General features: G+C 37.1%; 1 protein-coding gene across 3 annotated transcripts in view; it reads right to left on the minus strand.

Moving 5' to 3' along the window:
* LOC133516448 (pikachurin) overlaps positions 1–17,218 on the minus strand; it is a 230,271-nt gene that overhangs the window by 5,665 nt on the left and 207,388 nt on the right. For all 3 annotated transcript variants that reach the window (XM_061849398.1, XM_061849397.1, XM_061849400.1), the window contains 5 exons: positions 12,413–12,681; positions 8,600–8,677; positions 2,003–2,148; positions 912–1,028; positions 479–605 (listed from right to left, as the gene is read on the minus strand). In XM_061849398.1, the coding sequence (XP_061705382.1) occupies positions 479–605; positions 912–1,028; positions 2,003–2,148; positions 8,600–8,677; positions 12,413–12,681 (737 nt within the window). The remainder of the gene's footprint in view (positions 1–478; positions 606–911; positions 1,029–2,002; positions 2,149–8,599; positions 8,678–12,412; positions 12,682–17,218) is intronic.

Raw genomic sequence — 17,218 nt, forward strand, 5'->3', positions numbered from 1 at the left:
CTCGCCAGTGATTGAATGAATGAACGAGGGAGTGAATGATTGGCTAACCGGGCTAGTCTCAGCAGTGATTGAATGAATGAATGACTGAATGAATAAATGTCTGTGCCGATGCAGCCGTGGAAGCAGCAACATCGGCTGTAGAAGCGAGAGGCGCCGTGGGTCATACCGTACATCTTTATCGCGGGAGCAAAAACAAGCCTGAGTCAACGTGTGAACTTGCGTAATAAGTCACTCATTTATTTAACTATCATGTCAATATTTACTTTTTAAAGTATTTTATTTTTATTTTACTTAATAAATGACCAACATTTTATCTAAATGTTCTATTGCTACATTTTGAACTCATGTGTACATATAAACGTTTCTCGATAGGAGTGTCACTGTTATTAAAATTAGTCATAGTCTTTCAGTACTGTCAAATCGATGTTGTGTAACTGTCATAAGAGAACGAATGATCGAGACTCTATGAATGACTAACCTGACCCACGCAGCCGCTGAAGCTGGCGTGGAGCGCGAGCCGCGGCGGCAGCGGGTGCGGCGCGCCGCCGAGCAGCATCGGCTGTCGTAGCGAGAGGCGCCGCGCCGCGCCGTGAGACGTCACAGATCTGGAACAGGCAGTGGAAACTGGTTACAAAACTAGTAAGCTTTTCGCATAACTTAGAGACACTTAGGAGATTCGATTCTAGCGTTCCTGGACGGAATAACTGGTCCCCTGTCATTATTGATACGTAGGCACAAGTACATAAACTATACAGGCTGATGTGAAGCGCAAGCAAAGGGCGCTAAAAACGACGCAGCAGCAAACGCGTTAGACATTTGCGACTTACATTCAGCTTATTCAGCGGGAGAAAATTAAAATATGTATATTTATTTATTTAAAGCTTTAATGTAAGTATGAAGTAGTCCGGCACCTGGTGGCATCAGTGACGTCGCGAGGTGAAGTGGCTCGGACGCGTAAAGAGGCGCGGCGTCCAGAGCGGCTCACAGATACTCGGTGCCAGTTGTTCGGTGCCAGGGGGTAGGCGGACCTGGAATATGGATAATTACCCATCGAATAATTGTAGGTGTACACCAACAAATATTAAAACTTAACTTTAGTACATAGGTATGTAATTGCTGTTTCAACAGTTTATGACCTTAGCCTCGGTAGTAGTCATACCGCCAGTTTGGCCCGAGCTGTGCAGGATTATAGGATCGAAAAATCGACTTCATGAGAAGAGGCCTATGCGTAGTAGTTGTAACCACATAGATTGTCGCTGAGGAATTTTCCGTTTCCTGACAGCAATATCCAATGAGAATTCTATGAAATAGAGACCAATTCAAAATTTCATTGTGACATCAAAATTACTTATATCTAAATAATGTCAGTCGCACGTGCATTTCGCTCGTACTTGTTGACGCACGGGCGACTGACATCATGTAGATATCATTTTGATGTCACAATATTAGTTTGAATTGTCCTCTAGTCCCTCGGACACAAAGTAATCATATTCGTTTATTGCATGAAAGTGAGTGCATATTGCATTAAACTAGTAAACAATTCACTGTTTTGAAGAGGATTTGAGGTTAGAGCTCATTGCCTTCTATCTAGCTAAACAAACAGAGAAAAACATGATCAGGGTTACCTTACCTTACAAGCGCGATGCCAGAGCCGAGATCAAACGTGAACTCCACGAAATAGTCCCGCAGATGCAAGGAGAAGAAGTAACTATCCCCGCTGCGTGGTCCAAGTTGTAGAGGATCAGCTTGTCGCTCATTGCATATTGCATTGCTGAGCGGAGGGACAAACATGATCAGGGTTCCTTACAATCCTTACCTTACAAGCGCGGTGCCAGAGCCGAGATCAAACGTGAACTCCACGAAATAGTCCCGCAGATGCAAGGAGAAGAAGTAACTATCCCCTCTGCGTGCTCCAAGTTGTAGAGGATCAGCTTGTCGCCCATTTCATATTGCATTGCTGAGCGGAAGGACAAACATGATCAGGGTTCCGTACAATCCTTACCTTACAAGCGCGATGCCGGAGCCGAGATCAAACGCGAACTCCACGAAATAGTCCCGCAGATGCAAGGAGAAGAAGTCGCCATCCCCGCTGGCGTGCTCCGAGTTGTAGAGGACCAGCCCGTCGCCACTCGACGGCTTTAGAGTTATCTGAAATAAACAGTTTTTGTTTCTGAGTTACACTGGCTGGAAAGTGTCATCATTCATCAAACCCCTATATGTTATCAAACCAGCGTCATGGCCGGTAAAATGGTTCTCTTTGAAAAAATGGTTTGCTTCGTTCTTCTTCTTCAACCTAGCGTTTTCCCGGCCTAGCGCCAGGGTCCGCTCAATGTAGGCGCGTAGTGTTGACTTGAAGTGGATGTGTTTGAATACAGAAAGGGTGTTATTTTAGTAACACCAATGTTTTGCAACGACAATCGCATGTGTAATTTTTTTTAATGTCAATCCCCACTAATATATAATAATATGTCTGTGAGTCTGATATCTCTTGAGGCTTAAAAAACTGAACCGATTTAGATGAAATTTTGTATGGAGATAAATAGAAGAAGCCTGGGGAAGGAGTTAGGACAGTTTTTATCAATAATCATCATTATTCCACGCAGACAAAGTCGCGGTCAGAAGTTAGTAGTAAAATAAACATGATAAAGATATTCGTTAATTGGCTAATTAGTCGTCTTAAATCAAAACAGGATAAACGAAACTCGTAAATCCTATAATACCTATTCCTCGCAATATCCTCATTGATTTAGGCATCAGCTCGTAAATATCTGTTAGGTCCGAGAGCACAAATTAAAATGGATGCTGATTCCGTGTAAATTATGGATGGCGTGTGAGAAATTTATCGCTTGACTTTGCGATGCACCCCTCATTTTCATACGTAGTCAAGATTTCTTGTTTTCCTCTATTTGATCTATTTTGTGGGTGAGGGTGCCGTCCAATGATTTAGGATTTAAATAAACAAATAATATTATTATGGGACAATCTTAGAACAAATTGACCAAGTCCCACACCTCATAAGGTTTATAGTTATTGATCCTGACCCGACCAAGACACATCACATGCAGCCGGTCGTCATTTTTCAGGTCCTACTTAATCCCACTTGACTGTGGTCGCGGCTACCAATCGTAGTCATTTTAAAATTTCCTATATTATTTATATAAATCTGTCTGATTTCGTATACATAAATTTATTATCACATATAAAAATGAAGTTGCCCTGCGTAGCATAATACAACAGTTTTACCTAAAGTTTGTTTATAAGTACAATATTGCCCCGATCGAAAAAAAATTAAGATTATAATTTCTTTCAACTAAGAACTTACTAGAAAAAAATCTTCTCTAGGTTTTGTTACAAAACTCAAACTTCCCTATAATAGTGGAGCGCAGACAACTTTAAAGAGGATCAATAAACTATCCTTCTGTTACACAGTTTTAAAGGAAACTATATTTTACCTAGCAAACTTTTACTACTCCAACTTGAAACCGAACAATGAATAAATCGAAAATGGGTGCAAATTCAAAACGAATATTTAGCCGTTATTGTGTTAAAAGCAGCAAAGTTGCTGATTCTGCGCATAAAGCAATAGAGTAGTTGACTGCTTTGTCAAATTAATTTCTTTTTTCGAACTGTCAAAACGATAAGCCACTAAAGAATATTTATGAAATACAAAACAATGATGTCACGGTCAAGTTACCCACTCTTTATAGTTCTTTCGGATTTAATAAATAGAAATTGGCTCTGAAAATAACTGCGGTGTAGGTATTTTTATGTTGCTTTATTTCGTGCATGGTGTGAAATAATATATTTCAAATACAGGAAACATCCCTATTCTGTCTATATGAATGTTACCTCTTCACGTTAACATTTGATTTGAGATGCTTTGAATTCTTTGAAGCCCGAAGATAGTTATTTTATCTATCATCATCATAATTTCTCATCAAGATAGTATATTATAATTTAATTACTATATAGGTAATATAATAATTATACAAATCGAAATTTTAATAAGGTTTATCAATGGCCTTTGTTTGAGCCGTACCACCCTGTATAATTAAATACTGAAATATTTAACAGCAGACAACACATTAACTGGTATACTGACAGACAGCCTAAATTATTGTTTGAAATATAATATTCTTCAATTGAAGAGCTCCAATTACAAAAAATATTTTGAAATTGAACTTGAGTGAAAACATGGTTAAACATTTTTAACATCTTGTACGCGTAATCTCGGGCGAGGGGTAAAATAAAATTGTAATTGCAATATTCTATTTGGAAATTTGTTTTGAATTTCAGAATTGCCGCAGAATGAGCGCCGCGGGGCTGATTGGGCCATTCAAAAGTAGCAAGTTTGCTAGTTTATCCAACTATCAATAATAGTTTGCTAGTTTATCCAACTATCAATAGTTAGTTTAGTTAGTTCGCGAACTCCGTTTTATCCATTTAAAAAAATATATTTCTCAAGAGACATAAATGATCTTTTTAGGCTTTGCTTAAGCGATTTATTATAAACCTCTATATGAATTCGGTAATTCGTATAATTAAAATTACATATTAAACAATACGCCACTGTACCCCTTCATGTCCATGTCTGTGTCCTTAACCCTCGCCGTTGTATACCAGTAACTCGTAGAATTATCTACCTAAATACACCCTTTACAAAAAATATATCTTGATTATTAGCAAACTACCTAGTTTGCCAAATATATAAACCTGTAGTAGTATAGCATAAAGCAGACACAGCTTTTTGAATACCAATCTACTACTAAGTTCTAGTTTTCAAGTATCTCAAATAAACGACTCAAACTAATTAAATCTAGCTTTTCTACGATCCCAAGTTTTCCTAAAGCCAAACTATTTTGAACTCTAAGTTAAGGATATGAAAACTAATTTTAGACTAGTGAGTTATCTTAGATCCAATAAAAGTCTTGTTCGCTTAAACTTCAACTTTATTTACAGAGCGTTAGAAGTTAAAATTAAATGTGTTCGTCGGGTCTGACTTGATAAGTGCGCGTATGAGAAGTTTCCAGTTTTAGCAGTGAGTATATTGAAAGGGATAATGAAATGAAAATATGGCTTTTTGAATTTATATTTGATATGGCTTTAACTTAAACAGTTTTAGTTTTTCCTTCTATTAATCCTATTTACCATTTTCGCAATACCTCGGAGATAAATTGTAAGTAATAATATAATATAATATAATATTAATTAATTGGCTTTGGCCCGCGGATTTAAATTGAATAATATTAGTATTTTATACAATCGTATTGTATACAATACTTTTTCTACGAGTCATCTAAAATAATACTTTTATTACTGTAAAACCTAAATCATTCAGGAAATTTCATAAGTACACAAAAATGTAGTAAAAAAGACAAACGCGCCTGCCATCAGACCCCATATTTCAACCCAAAGGGGAAACTAGGCCTTTTTGGGATTAGTCCGGTTTCCTCACGATGTTTTCCTTCACCGAAAAGCGACTGGTAAATATCAAATGATATAACGTACATAAGTTCCAAAAACCTCATTCGTACTAACCGGGGTTTGAATTTGAACCCGCGATATTCGGATTGAAAGTCGCACGCTCTTACCACTGGGCTACCAACACTTTTAAATGTACAGTCGGTACAGTGTATATTGGCTTCATGTTCGGTGACATTCGGTAACTTTCAACGTTATCTCAAAGAGTACTCGTTACCAGTAAAACAAATTAGTGTCACTGAAAGTCCGCAACATGGCGAAAACTAAATAAAAAGTTGTTAAGATTTACGTAATTAGTTTGACTGTGGGCTCAGTCAACAACAAAGTTATCTACAAAAGGCTTCGGTCATCTTAAATCGTGGTTCAATATTGAAGCCCACTTTTCGTGGGAGTTTTTAGTACTTAGTTACTTTTTGCATATTACAAATTTAATCGCTTTCTTATTAAGTTTATCTATCATACATAATTCTTACATAATATATGATCATCGAGAAGGACATCCTTTAACAGCGATGTCCCAAGTTAACATCGAAATTGCGCGGGTAAAGATAGAGACTAACAAAGGAATTTCATATCAGCAGATTTGAGAACCGTATTGTGAATACGAGTTAGTAATAAAAATCTAAATAATTATTAATGCGTAGGAAAATGATGTAAAAATATGAACTGATATTTCTTATTTTAGAAAAAAAAAATCAGTACATATTTCAAATTCCTAGCTTAATCTATATTTATTTTAGATGTCTATGAATACTTAAAAATCGTTACTCAAAATTACTGTAAACACAATATCGCCACACAAATAGTCTCTTTAAGATGAATAAGCCATTTGCTTTTTAGATTGGATGCATAGCATATAAAAATGAATTAAGCGTCGTCTGAAGGAGCTTTAATTTAATTATATTTGAAAAAGATTAGTTCCATAATTAATGCAGTTTACGATTGTTGTAAAATTTTTAAGTGTTTCCTACGTAGGCATATTACAGTAGGTAGGTAGGTAGATTGTATAATAAAAAGTTGAGTGAAGAGGCAGCTGAAAATAAATCGGCGTTTTTTTTTTACTACGCTAAGGTTTGATATAAAATTAAAAGAGTACTAAGAAAAGTGAATTTTGAAGTGAACTTAGTCGGGTATCTTTTCGCGACTACTCATTTTTCGAAGTGGGTGGAAGACTCGAAGTACTTCACCGGTATAGGAACTCCACGATAAGAATTTCCATTGGTGATTTTTCAGAACTTTGATACCGGCAATTGATTAGGGTTGTCACCTTCTGGCGCGTTGAATCGATTCATCTGAGGAATTACAGCCGCGGGTGGTCCTTAGTCTAAGCTTGGCCCTGCCTTTACCTATGTAGCTTTCCGGTCGGCCTTCTAGAAGGCGTTTGGGTTTTGTTTGGCGAATTGATTACAAAAACCTAATATCAAAACGCCATGCTCTCCCTGGGCACTCGAGTGCGTAGAGTCGAACCAGGCTAACTCTGCACGGCATTTGCAATAACAAAGTGTGGAATATGACGTTTATAATGTCACTCCCTCACTTTGTTCTATTCAAGTCTGTACAAAGTTAGCTTAGGGTGGTATTCCACCTGTCCAATTTCTTAGTCTAATGTGTATTTGCGTCTCACATTTTGCTTAATGAGAGAGTGAGACCCAATGCACATTGGACCAAGAAATTAGACAGGTGAAGTACTACCCTTAGACAGACTAATTACGCATATAAAGCGTCACGCGCTGATATTTATATTAAACTGTGGTTACATTAAATTAAATAAATATCATTTATTTTTAGGCAACTAAGGCCCATATATACATACCTTACAGACTAACATATATATAATAATAAAAATCTTAAAATATAAAAATCATTTTGACGACGCAGTTTTCGGTTGCGCCACCTGTTCTGCTAATAATGTAATGCTTCCTATATCAGAATAAAGCAGGGCAGTCATTCTGAATTTAAAACACTTGTAAAAAATGCACGGACTGGCGATGAAGCTGGCTGAAGATGAATATAACCAAGGGATAACGAATTATAGTAATTCTGAAAAGAAACAAAGGTACGACCGAATAATTGTTTCATAACGATGAAGCAATAAGCTTGAACATAAACTCGTAGCGACTATACATTACGTTATTTATTTATGACTTGTAGAAGGTTCTTGATAAATATTTATTATGCATTCATATTTTCTCCTTTCTAGCACATTTTCTGGTAAAAGATGATAAATAGTAATTACATTATTGAGATATAATTGTTAAAACTCTAAGATACGCGTTTTCCCGGAGATAAGACTTAGCTAGATCGATCGTAGATTAGTTCAGACATATCTTTTTAACAGAATTATATTAATTAAATATTACATCTACTGTAATATAAGTAGTTTATGTTTATAGAGTCCTTATTTTGGCCACGTTTCTATCTCACAAAGGAATAAGTTCCACTATACATCGTACCTTCTTAATAAAAAACCTTAAGCAGCCTGTGTGAACGTAGGTAGTAAATTTATTTTAGAACGGTCGACAACCCTAGGTAGTCTTTCAAACTTTTTTTTTAAAGTCCGGACGCAAAGGAAAGTCCCGCTAATGAACAGATGCCTTCAGCGGGCGAATTAATGTAGACCATTGTGCAAGTCTGCATTCGGCTCTATTGACTTTCCTTCTTTTATAAATTTCTTAGCTTTTTTCATGTTAAAGTTCAAGTGTTGGAACAAAAGTCAGCTTGATTATTTTGCGCTTACGTATTTCACAAGCAGTTATGTAAATCTTCAATCGTAAATCAAATAATCAATTATAATTTATTCAGAAGTACATATGGTACATGGGATGTTACAATAAACTTATAGAACCTTAATACGTTCGACCGTTAGACATGTGAAAATTAGTTTTGGGATAACCTAACTTAGTAGTAACCCATACTAACTCTTCACTAGGTTGGCAGTAATTGCTTTTGATAATTAAAGCCTGACCAATATTTATGATCACGCGCCATATTGCGGAATTTCATTGGAACTAAATTTTTCATACTAAACTGAACTGTCACCTTATACATGAGAATAACAGCGCCCTCTTGACAATGATCATATATTTCTGGTCGGGATTTATGTTGTATGATATTTTACCTGTATGTCAAGCCACGACTGAGCAGAGTTGCCAAGACCCGGCAGCCGCAGATACGACGATCCGTTGAAACGTGGCACCTGCAGACAATTAAGAAAAATATTTCATTTAACCTACTAAGGGCCACTTGCACCAATCACTAACCCGGGGTTAACCGGTTAAACCTGGAGTTACCATGGTTACCAGTATCATTTGACACTGGGTTAACAGTTTAACCGATTAACCCCGGGTTAGTGAGTTGGTGCAAGTGGCGCTAATACGTGTGTGCTTCTCGTAAAGTCTGTCGTCGTCGCAGTCGCACTATCTGTAATCGAAGATATTGTTCTGTCACGAAAACTGGGTTTGGAGGAGAGTGGGCTGCCGCTGTGTTTAGGTATGCGGTGTGGGTGCGTCGAGATGGATATCCTAGTTGATGAGGAGTCTGTTTGGAGTTTTGGACCGTTGTAGATGGAAATGTTGGAGGTGTAGACATGACTAATATAACTCTTAAGACTGATATTAAATTCTCAAAAATCTCAAGATAATTTGGCGTAATAAATACAAATACTTTATTTATAACGCCAAGTTACATGTCATGATGGTTTTCATATCATTAGGTGCACATTTAATTGTTTTTATACATATAGATATATAATTTATTTAATCTTACACACAACATTGACATTGACATTAGACAAATAAGTACAGGTACCGTCAGCTGCAAAAGTGGATGGCGACTATATCAATGAATTCATTCATGATTTCTCCATGCAATTTCGCAGCTCACTGTACATTGTTTTATAGATAGTTCTTTCAAACATCTTATCCGAAAATAACTAAATAATAAAATATTCCTGACCTTTATAAAATAAAAATTCAAATTACAAAGTAACCACTCACACTACGACAAGTTTAATATTTCGTACGCTCCCACACATAGATCACTTTAATATTTTCGCGTCAAACTTCGCAGACCCTTGTGGTGCATTACAAATTAGCGGCATTAATAACGGCGGGGGGACTGTTTTTAATTAGCTCGGTAACGAAGACATACCTTCGCAGTTTCACGGTTTTTAGAAAAATAACTCTTACACATCTAGTTTTGTCCAAAGAGCAACCACAGAGCTACAATATGATGTTTTTTTATTAAGAGGCCGTTATCGATTTTAGTCGCTTAAATGTCAAATTGATAGATTTAGTCTATAAAATTGTACACATTTTGTTAACTATTAGAAGTAACAAGTACTGGTTTCTAATAGCAGGTTTTGTTATCTTTCATTTTAATAAATTATTTTTGTGAAAACAGACCTACCTAATTAGTAATGTTTTGTTTTCTGTACCCCTAGTGTAACTTTGATCGACATCATAACGTGACGAACGCGTTTGCGTTAAGTCTCATTTTGTATAGGATTTTGAGTTTCCAAAACGTCCCGCTTGGCGCGCTCTTTCGAAATCCAATACAAAATGAGACTAAACGCAAACGCGTACGTCACGTTTGGAAATCGAATTTAGTTACACTAGGGGTACTGATGGATGTTTAGGTAAACGCGCGTAATGCACTGATTGTGTCGATCTGGTCCCGATAAAGTTTGGACTGCTAAAAATGGTATTTTTGTATTACACATATACTGTACTTCAACTTTAATAAACTACATTTTTGTTAATTATAAATTTGAAGAAATGTGAACAAAAGTTAGACGAAATCAATTATCTCCAGAAATTACTTCAAAACAAGTGACAATTTCTCTGAAATTCGACTTAATTTCAACGTAATTTTGATACATAAACAATCTACGACATTTGCTGAAACTGGTATTATACATCATTTTGTATAATTGAAGAAATTACAGGTTGGGTTTTCAACCTATAAACCTAGTTTTTCATTGTGTTAATAACATACTAAAAATCATGGAGAGTGGAAAATATTTAGAAAAACGTTTTCTCTATTTGTATGAATTATCGCGTGGGATACTTCCCTTTTAACTGTCAATAAACATCATTCAGTCACAAATAGAGATAAAACCAAGACTCCGTGTCAGGAAGCTTTACTAAAAATGTAATTTAAATACACGACTTCACCCTATATAAATTCTCAAGAAACACATTAAATTTTCGGAAAGTGTAGGTTTCAAACTTCCGGAGTGGAATACCTGCTAAGCATAAAAAATTCAACTTAGCGACGTCAGAATTTGCTCAGCACGTCAAACAATGTTCAAATGTAACCAGGAGGTCAATTCCGTTTTAACAACTTAATGTGGTTTTCACTTTCACCTTATTTCGATACAAACTTGCGTCGTGTCATCAGGGTGGCCAAGGTGACAATCGTTTGCGCTAGTGCTACGATGATAAAACGCTTTGTGTCTCTCTATCACTCTTCCATATTAGTGCTACAATGACAGTTGTATTTCGTTCCCTACGCAGCGTAAACGATTGGCATGTTGGCTACGTACCCTGGCATATTACGCACAACAAAAAGTGCGAGCGAAATGTCTCATTGCATTTCGTCAGCGCCAATCATCGGTAGCGTATCAAAACAAGATGAAGACCATATCAAATTGTTTAATCGGAATCGGCCTCAATGTTGTTATGGTAAAAGTTGGCCTCCAGTTCCCTGCGATGCATTCATTACATTATAAATGTGCTACATTTATAACAGGGCGTTTGTTTTTAATAAGCTGATGAAATACAAGAACGGACCATAAATCTTTGGGAGACTGTTTTGGAAATATTTTCTGCCTTGTACTCTTATGACATTGCTATTCATTAAGAGGAAGGAATAGCTTTTTGAATATAACGAAATAACGGTAATTTTTCTATGAAATACCATTTCGGGAGAAAACGGTTTCCACTAACTAAATCTTAACAAATCACTTTGATTTTGATGTGTAGTTTCTAGGTTTATAAGTTTAGCTTAAAAAAATTGTTTTGCAAATTTTAAAAAAAAGGGGGAAACCTATAAACCTAGTTTTTAATTTTGCAATAACATACTAAAAATCATGGAGAATGGAAAATGTTTAGAAGTGGAAAAACGTTTCCTCCTTTTTGTATGGACGATCACGTCACTCCCCTCTTAAGCTGATATTACAGTGAAATTCACGTATTTCTAGTCACTCGCGCGATACATTTAGGAGGACATACTCATAGGTCACCATTTTCAAGTACTAACAGACCTAGTAGTCTATGAGTAGCGGCCACGATAACCGCACACTGCGTGCTGTCCTAGGCTCTCCGAAACATGACGCGCGAGTGACTAAAATGCGTGAGTGACTAAAGTTGACGCTTGTTGGCATTTACTATAAGAAGCTTATATCTCGTAATGTCAAGTCATGTTTTGTAACGTTTGTAGTACATTGCTGCTCGGTAAATTAAAAAAAATAATAATTTTTGGGTCAATATTAAGTGTAATTAAAAAAAAACTTCTTAATTAAACATTCCACTGATAAATTTTATATTCTGGTTTAATTTATCACTCGTATTGGATTTACACACTGTGTATTTCTTGTCTGTCGGGATCGTGATACCCCGGGAGAAAAGCTACGGTATCTGAACTTTAAAAACTGTTTTTGACTTTATATAGCTTTTGTTGGCACCATAATAATAATTGTCAAATACCTACGAGCGTAAATATCAAAACAAGAACGATTTTTTGAAGTTTGAATGCAGCTTCAAGAGTGCTCCGTTGATATCATAGATCGCGTAGAGCCCTTCACTAATAAATAATCCACTATGTTCAGACAATACAGGAGTCTAGAGGGAGGTTCAGGAGTTTTTATAATTGATCCAAGATTTAAATATATTCCCAAACTGTTGGAAGGAAGAAAATATAATAGTCTCACCTTCAAGTCAAGCGTGATCTCGCACCGCACCCCCGCGTACCCCAGCGGGCACAGACACACGCCCCCCACACACCCGCCCCCGTGCTGGCACTCGCACTTCTTCGGCTCCAAGTCCAAGGAGTTGTCGAGAAGATTGTGATCCTTCTTCGAGTCACGCATGACAAGGTCGTTGTCCTCGAAGTGGACGATGTCGTTGATGTCGTAGATGGCGTGGTTGGTCTCGCTCGTGGTTTCTGGAGACCATGGGGCGAGGGTTGGCGCGCATTCAGCTGGAGACAAAGTGGAACATTCGTTAATGTTTATATTTTTTACAATGGATCTTCTCGGAACAAAGGATATCTTTTACGAATCGGTGGTAGTCTTTCTTATAACAATCAATACTCATTAACCTGGACTCTGGATTATACCTGGAGGCGTATTCTGATTGTAATAACAGGTTATGAATTTGATCTGGATTTGTTATGGTTTAATCTGTCAACTGTCAACAGTGACATTTCTTAAACCAGCGGTGGCGTGTGGAGCCATACTCCATCAAGGTGTCGACATTGGCAGAATCATCAACACCTTGATGGAGCCATAACACGAAAAATTGATTGATTGAGCATGGTTCTATTTTTACCTCTGAATGTTTAACAGACATACAGTTTGACAGCTGATATAAACAAATCCAGATCATAATCTTTTAATACAGTCAGAATACGCGTCCCCAATTTGTGAAATAAATAGGTATAATTCTGTGGCCCTAGTGAAACACGGGTACAAGTCTCTGGCAGTTTAGGTGTATAAGGCCATAAGTGTTACGTGGAACTTACACCCCTTTACACCTGCGCTGCCAGAGACTTGTACCCTTTTTCACTAGGGCCACAGAATTGTTTTTCTGACTTTGACGACTAGACGAAAACAATAACTTTTTTTAAACGTGTGGATTTAAAAGGTTCTCGTCCATAAGCTCTTAACTTTTAATCTAATGCTAATGCATTCTACCACACACAACAAACATTATACAATTATAACCCTTTCTGAAAAATAATGTTTCATTACATTTCTTATCTCCGAGTACTTCGCCGAATAAAAAATATATAAAAGGTTATAAAGAAGCTCTCCAGATTATTATTAATGTCAGGTATTAAAACTAATAAATAAATCTTATACCTTTAAACGAGCATATATATATTAATTAGGTTAACTGGAAGAGATCTCATACAGGGCTAAGTTGGCCTTTGTTGTATTTAATTTACTCCGTAACTGTGTTTTTCGTGTTTTTATTTCTATGTACGATAAAGTATATACATACATACATACATATATATTATATATTTCGGGGATCTCGTTTCTACGACGGGGGGTTTTCGTTTCGTAGCGGGGGGGGGGGGGGGGGGAACGTTTCTAACGATTTCGATATAATTTGCTATATGGGGTTTTTGGGGGCGAAAAATCGATCTAGCTAGGTCTAATCTCTGGGAAAACGCGTATTTTTGAGTATTTATATGTTTTCCGAAAAAGCTCGCAGTCTCCCAGATATTCGGTTTTATAAAAATAAGACGCTATTAGGAAATGAAGGTAAAGGATACATCTATCTGCCTTATCATTTAATTTTTCTTCCGATTATTTCCGGAAGCCCGCGAATCTTAACAACTCTGAAGCTTGAAAGCTCCTTTTGAAGCTTGCTTAGATCGGGCAAACTGAAAAGCTCCTTCTGCTCGATTACAACCTTTTAAAGCTTCCGATACTGATGCGATCGCTTTAAGCTCTATGAAGCAATCGGAGCGATTTAGAAAAAGTTTCCTTAAGAATGATAAAACAGCCAAATGTTTAAGTGAGCTTTTAATCAATGGTCTAACTGCGAACCGCTCGTGTCTTACGTTTATTTGAATGGAATTGGAATGTACGGTCACTTGATTTTGAAATTAGGCTATTAAAGTTTCAATACGGTTACCAAAGATACGATCAAGCGATATAGGCATCGCATGTTTATAATGATCCATTTAGGGTTCAAGCTAATTTTGTTATCAATACTAACGGTTTGAAATGTCCAATACAAAGTAAACCCTAAATGGCTCAACAATTAAAGTCCGTGGCTGTACTTTAGAAGTAGGTGCTGCTTATAAGAGTACCTGAAAATAAGAACCTATCATAAATATAAAATTTATACTGTTAATTAGAAACTTACTCGGCACAGAGCGGTGATGTGTTTTATATATCAGCGGCCGATCGTAAAATCCGGCAGATCATTAAATTCCTAGGCATATTTATTTATTTAATCGTATGGCATGCATGGTTAGGCAATCAGAGAACAGCTTTGGGGTTGTTAAGCCAGGTAACTACGTCGGGTGTCAAGACATCTAGATCCTCAGCTGGGCCAGGATAGAAGTGAAGTGGGCAGCGCCGAAATATGTGCTCAATGGTTTGTTCTTCTTCGCCGCACTCGCAGAGCGGAGACTCCTTCCAACCCCACTTATGTTGGAAATAATTACAGCGGCCATGACCTGTTCTCAACCTGTTCAGACGACACCAGATCTTTCGGACCTAGGCATATCATGGAACGTCACGTAAATTAGCAAGCTTCGACAACGTCACAGAGGAGTAGCAATACCATCTCATTATGAAGCATCTCATGGATAGTATCTTATTTCTACGTAATCCAATCTCTAAACTATGTTGAAATTCCTTCGTATCGGATGAGGAACAAAAGCTGACATAGCATTAGCGTGTACTCGTATGGATGACAAATCATTAGGTATTCCGATCCCGCGCGACTTGGGGCGGGGGCGCGGTGTGGGCGACAGTGGCGTCTAAATTTAGGCAAAGTAAACGTGAACGTTTTTATGAGATTATCGTGGTGTTAATCTTGTACTGCGTAGGTATGAATTAAACCTGTTTTTGTTTCATGGTTCTAAACCTTTTTAATATAAATGCGTATGTCTTGACTGACTGAAATTTAGCTCATCTTACATTTATAATATGTACGAGAAATAAGAAGTGATTTTGAATAATTCACGCTCTAAGGTTAAAAAGGGGATGAAAGTTTGTATGGGTTATAAGTTTTATATGATGCCAAAAATTTGAAAATTCGTACAAATATTTTATTATAAAAAATAGAAGGGATTTCAGTGTTAGAGGGGTTAAAAAGGGGTTAGAAACCTTGTGATGTAAGTAGAACCGCACGCCCTGCTCCAGCAATTCAATAACAGGCACCGTGCCAGCCTCAGAACAAGAAGACTTTCTGCTTTCCGCTAACCAAGAAGCCCAACCCTCTTACGTAAACACTACATTTATTTTGTCATTACGTTGCTATACGCGTGTCTGCTTGTCTGTCAATGTTAACATTGGAGCGCGATGTCGTATTTCTGAATGAGGAAGCTAAAGGGATTTCAGTTTTCGTTAGGAAAATGTATGTATTCACAAGGTATTATCTGTTCAGTTTGAAATTTGTAGTATCGGGTCCCTGTTAAAGAAGCTAATATAGGTTAAAAAATGTTTTCAAAACAGTAAAGCAGCTTACGTGAGCGAATAACTCGCGAATGCGAAGCGGCGCGGCGCGGCGGCTCACGGCATTCGCGTTCGCAACGAGATCACCCACGTAGGACACTTCCATAGGTATCAAAAGGATTGATTCATCCGCGCCGCGCCGCTACGCGTTCGCAAGTTATTCGCTCACGTAAGCCGCTGGCGCTGCGTAACAAAATATTTTGTTACCTACTGTTTACACAAAAATTCAGACTTGCGAACTGTGTTACACCGACCAACAGACCGGTTTGTAACTAACAACAAAATCGGTTTTAGGGTATGGATGAAAATTTATTTCTGTATTAAGTTTAGCTATTTTTTGAATTAGGGTAAACCGTCTATTACTGGCCACCTAATACTAAAAGGGATCCTGTTTAATAGTCACCCAATCTAAGTTAATCATCAGGACGATAGTTATTTAGTTTATCTGAATTGTGTAAATAAATAAATAGAATTCTTATTTTAGTCATTTTATTATAAGGTGGCCAGTAAAAATACCATAATTATAATTATACCATACCTACTCAATGAGTTTGTCCAATTTTTTTTTTACAGTGTATTTAAACACACTCCTTAGATCAGTTGTTTTTGAATATTCTTTTTTTACACCAAATAAATATGTGGGTCAACATAAATTATTTTCGTTGTTTTGTTTCTGACCACTCTGTCACGCTTGTAGGTATTTCCGTCTTTTATCAAATAAATAAATAAAGTCGTGTGATGTTGCATGTCTTTCTAGCTGTAGATAATATCTGATTCAGCTTGTCGTGTTGTAAATGATTGTGAAAATGTCGGAAAAATAAAACCTTATAATTGTATGTTTCATCAATTTGGACTATTTGCCTCTCTATCGTTCTTTAATATTCGAGATAGAGAGGAAGATAAACGAAACTTCGATTGTCAATGTTCGTAGTTGTAGCCTAAAGCTGCCTCTCTACTGACGCTGTGATGAGCGGAGATGAGAGAAGACTTGCGGGTTTTTTTTGTCTGTTACGAACATCGTCAATCTTCCCGAAATCTTCCAATCGACTTTTATAATCAAAAGTCCCCAAGGTACGGTAAGCTGCAGAGAAAAGGTACCACCCCTGCATAGTAGTTTGTATACATGGGTGGTACTTTTTCTCTGCAGCTTACCGTACCTTGGGGACTTTTGATTATAAGAGTCCTAATTCTTCACTCGTCGTCGCCAAATAGTATATTTGTAACAAGCCGGGTAGGTGTTGGTAAAACTTCAAGAAAACACACGCGTCTCGTATGATAGATCGTTTAATACTGACTGTGTGTGCGGCAGCAACACGC

The sequence above is a fragment of the Cydia pomonella genome, chromosome 3, assembly GCF_033807575.1.
Source record: "Cydia pomonella isolate Wapato2018A chromosome 3, ilCydPomo1, whole genome shotgun sequence".
Classification (NCBI taxonomy): Eukaryota; Metazoa; Arthropoda; class Insecta; order Lepidoptera; family Tortricidae; genus Cydia; species Cydia pomonella.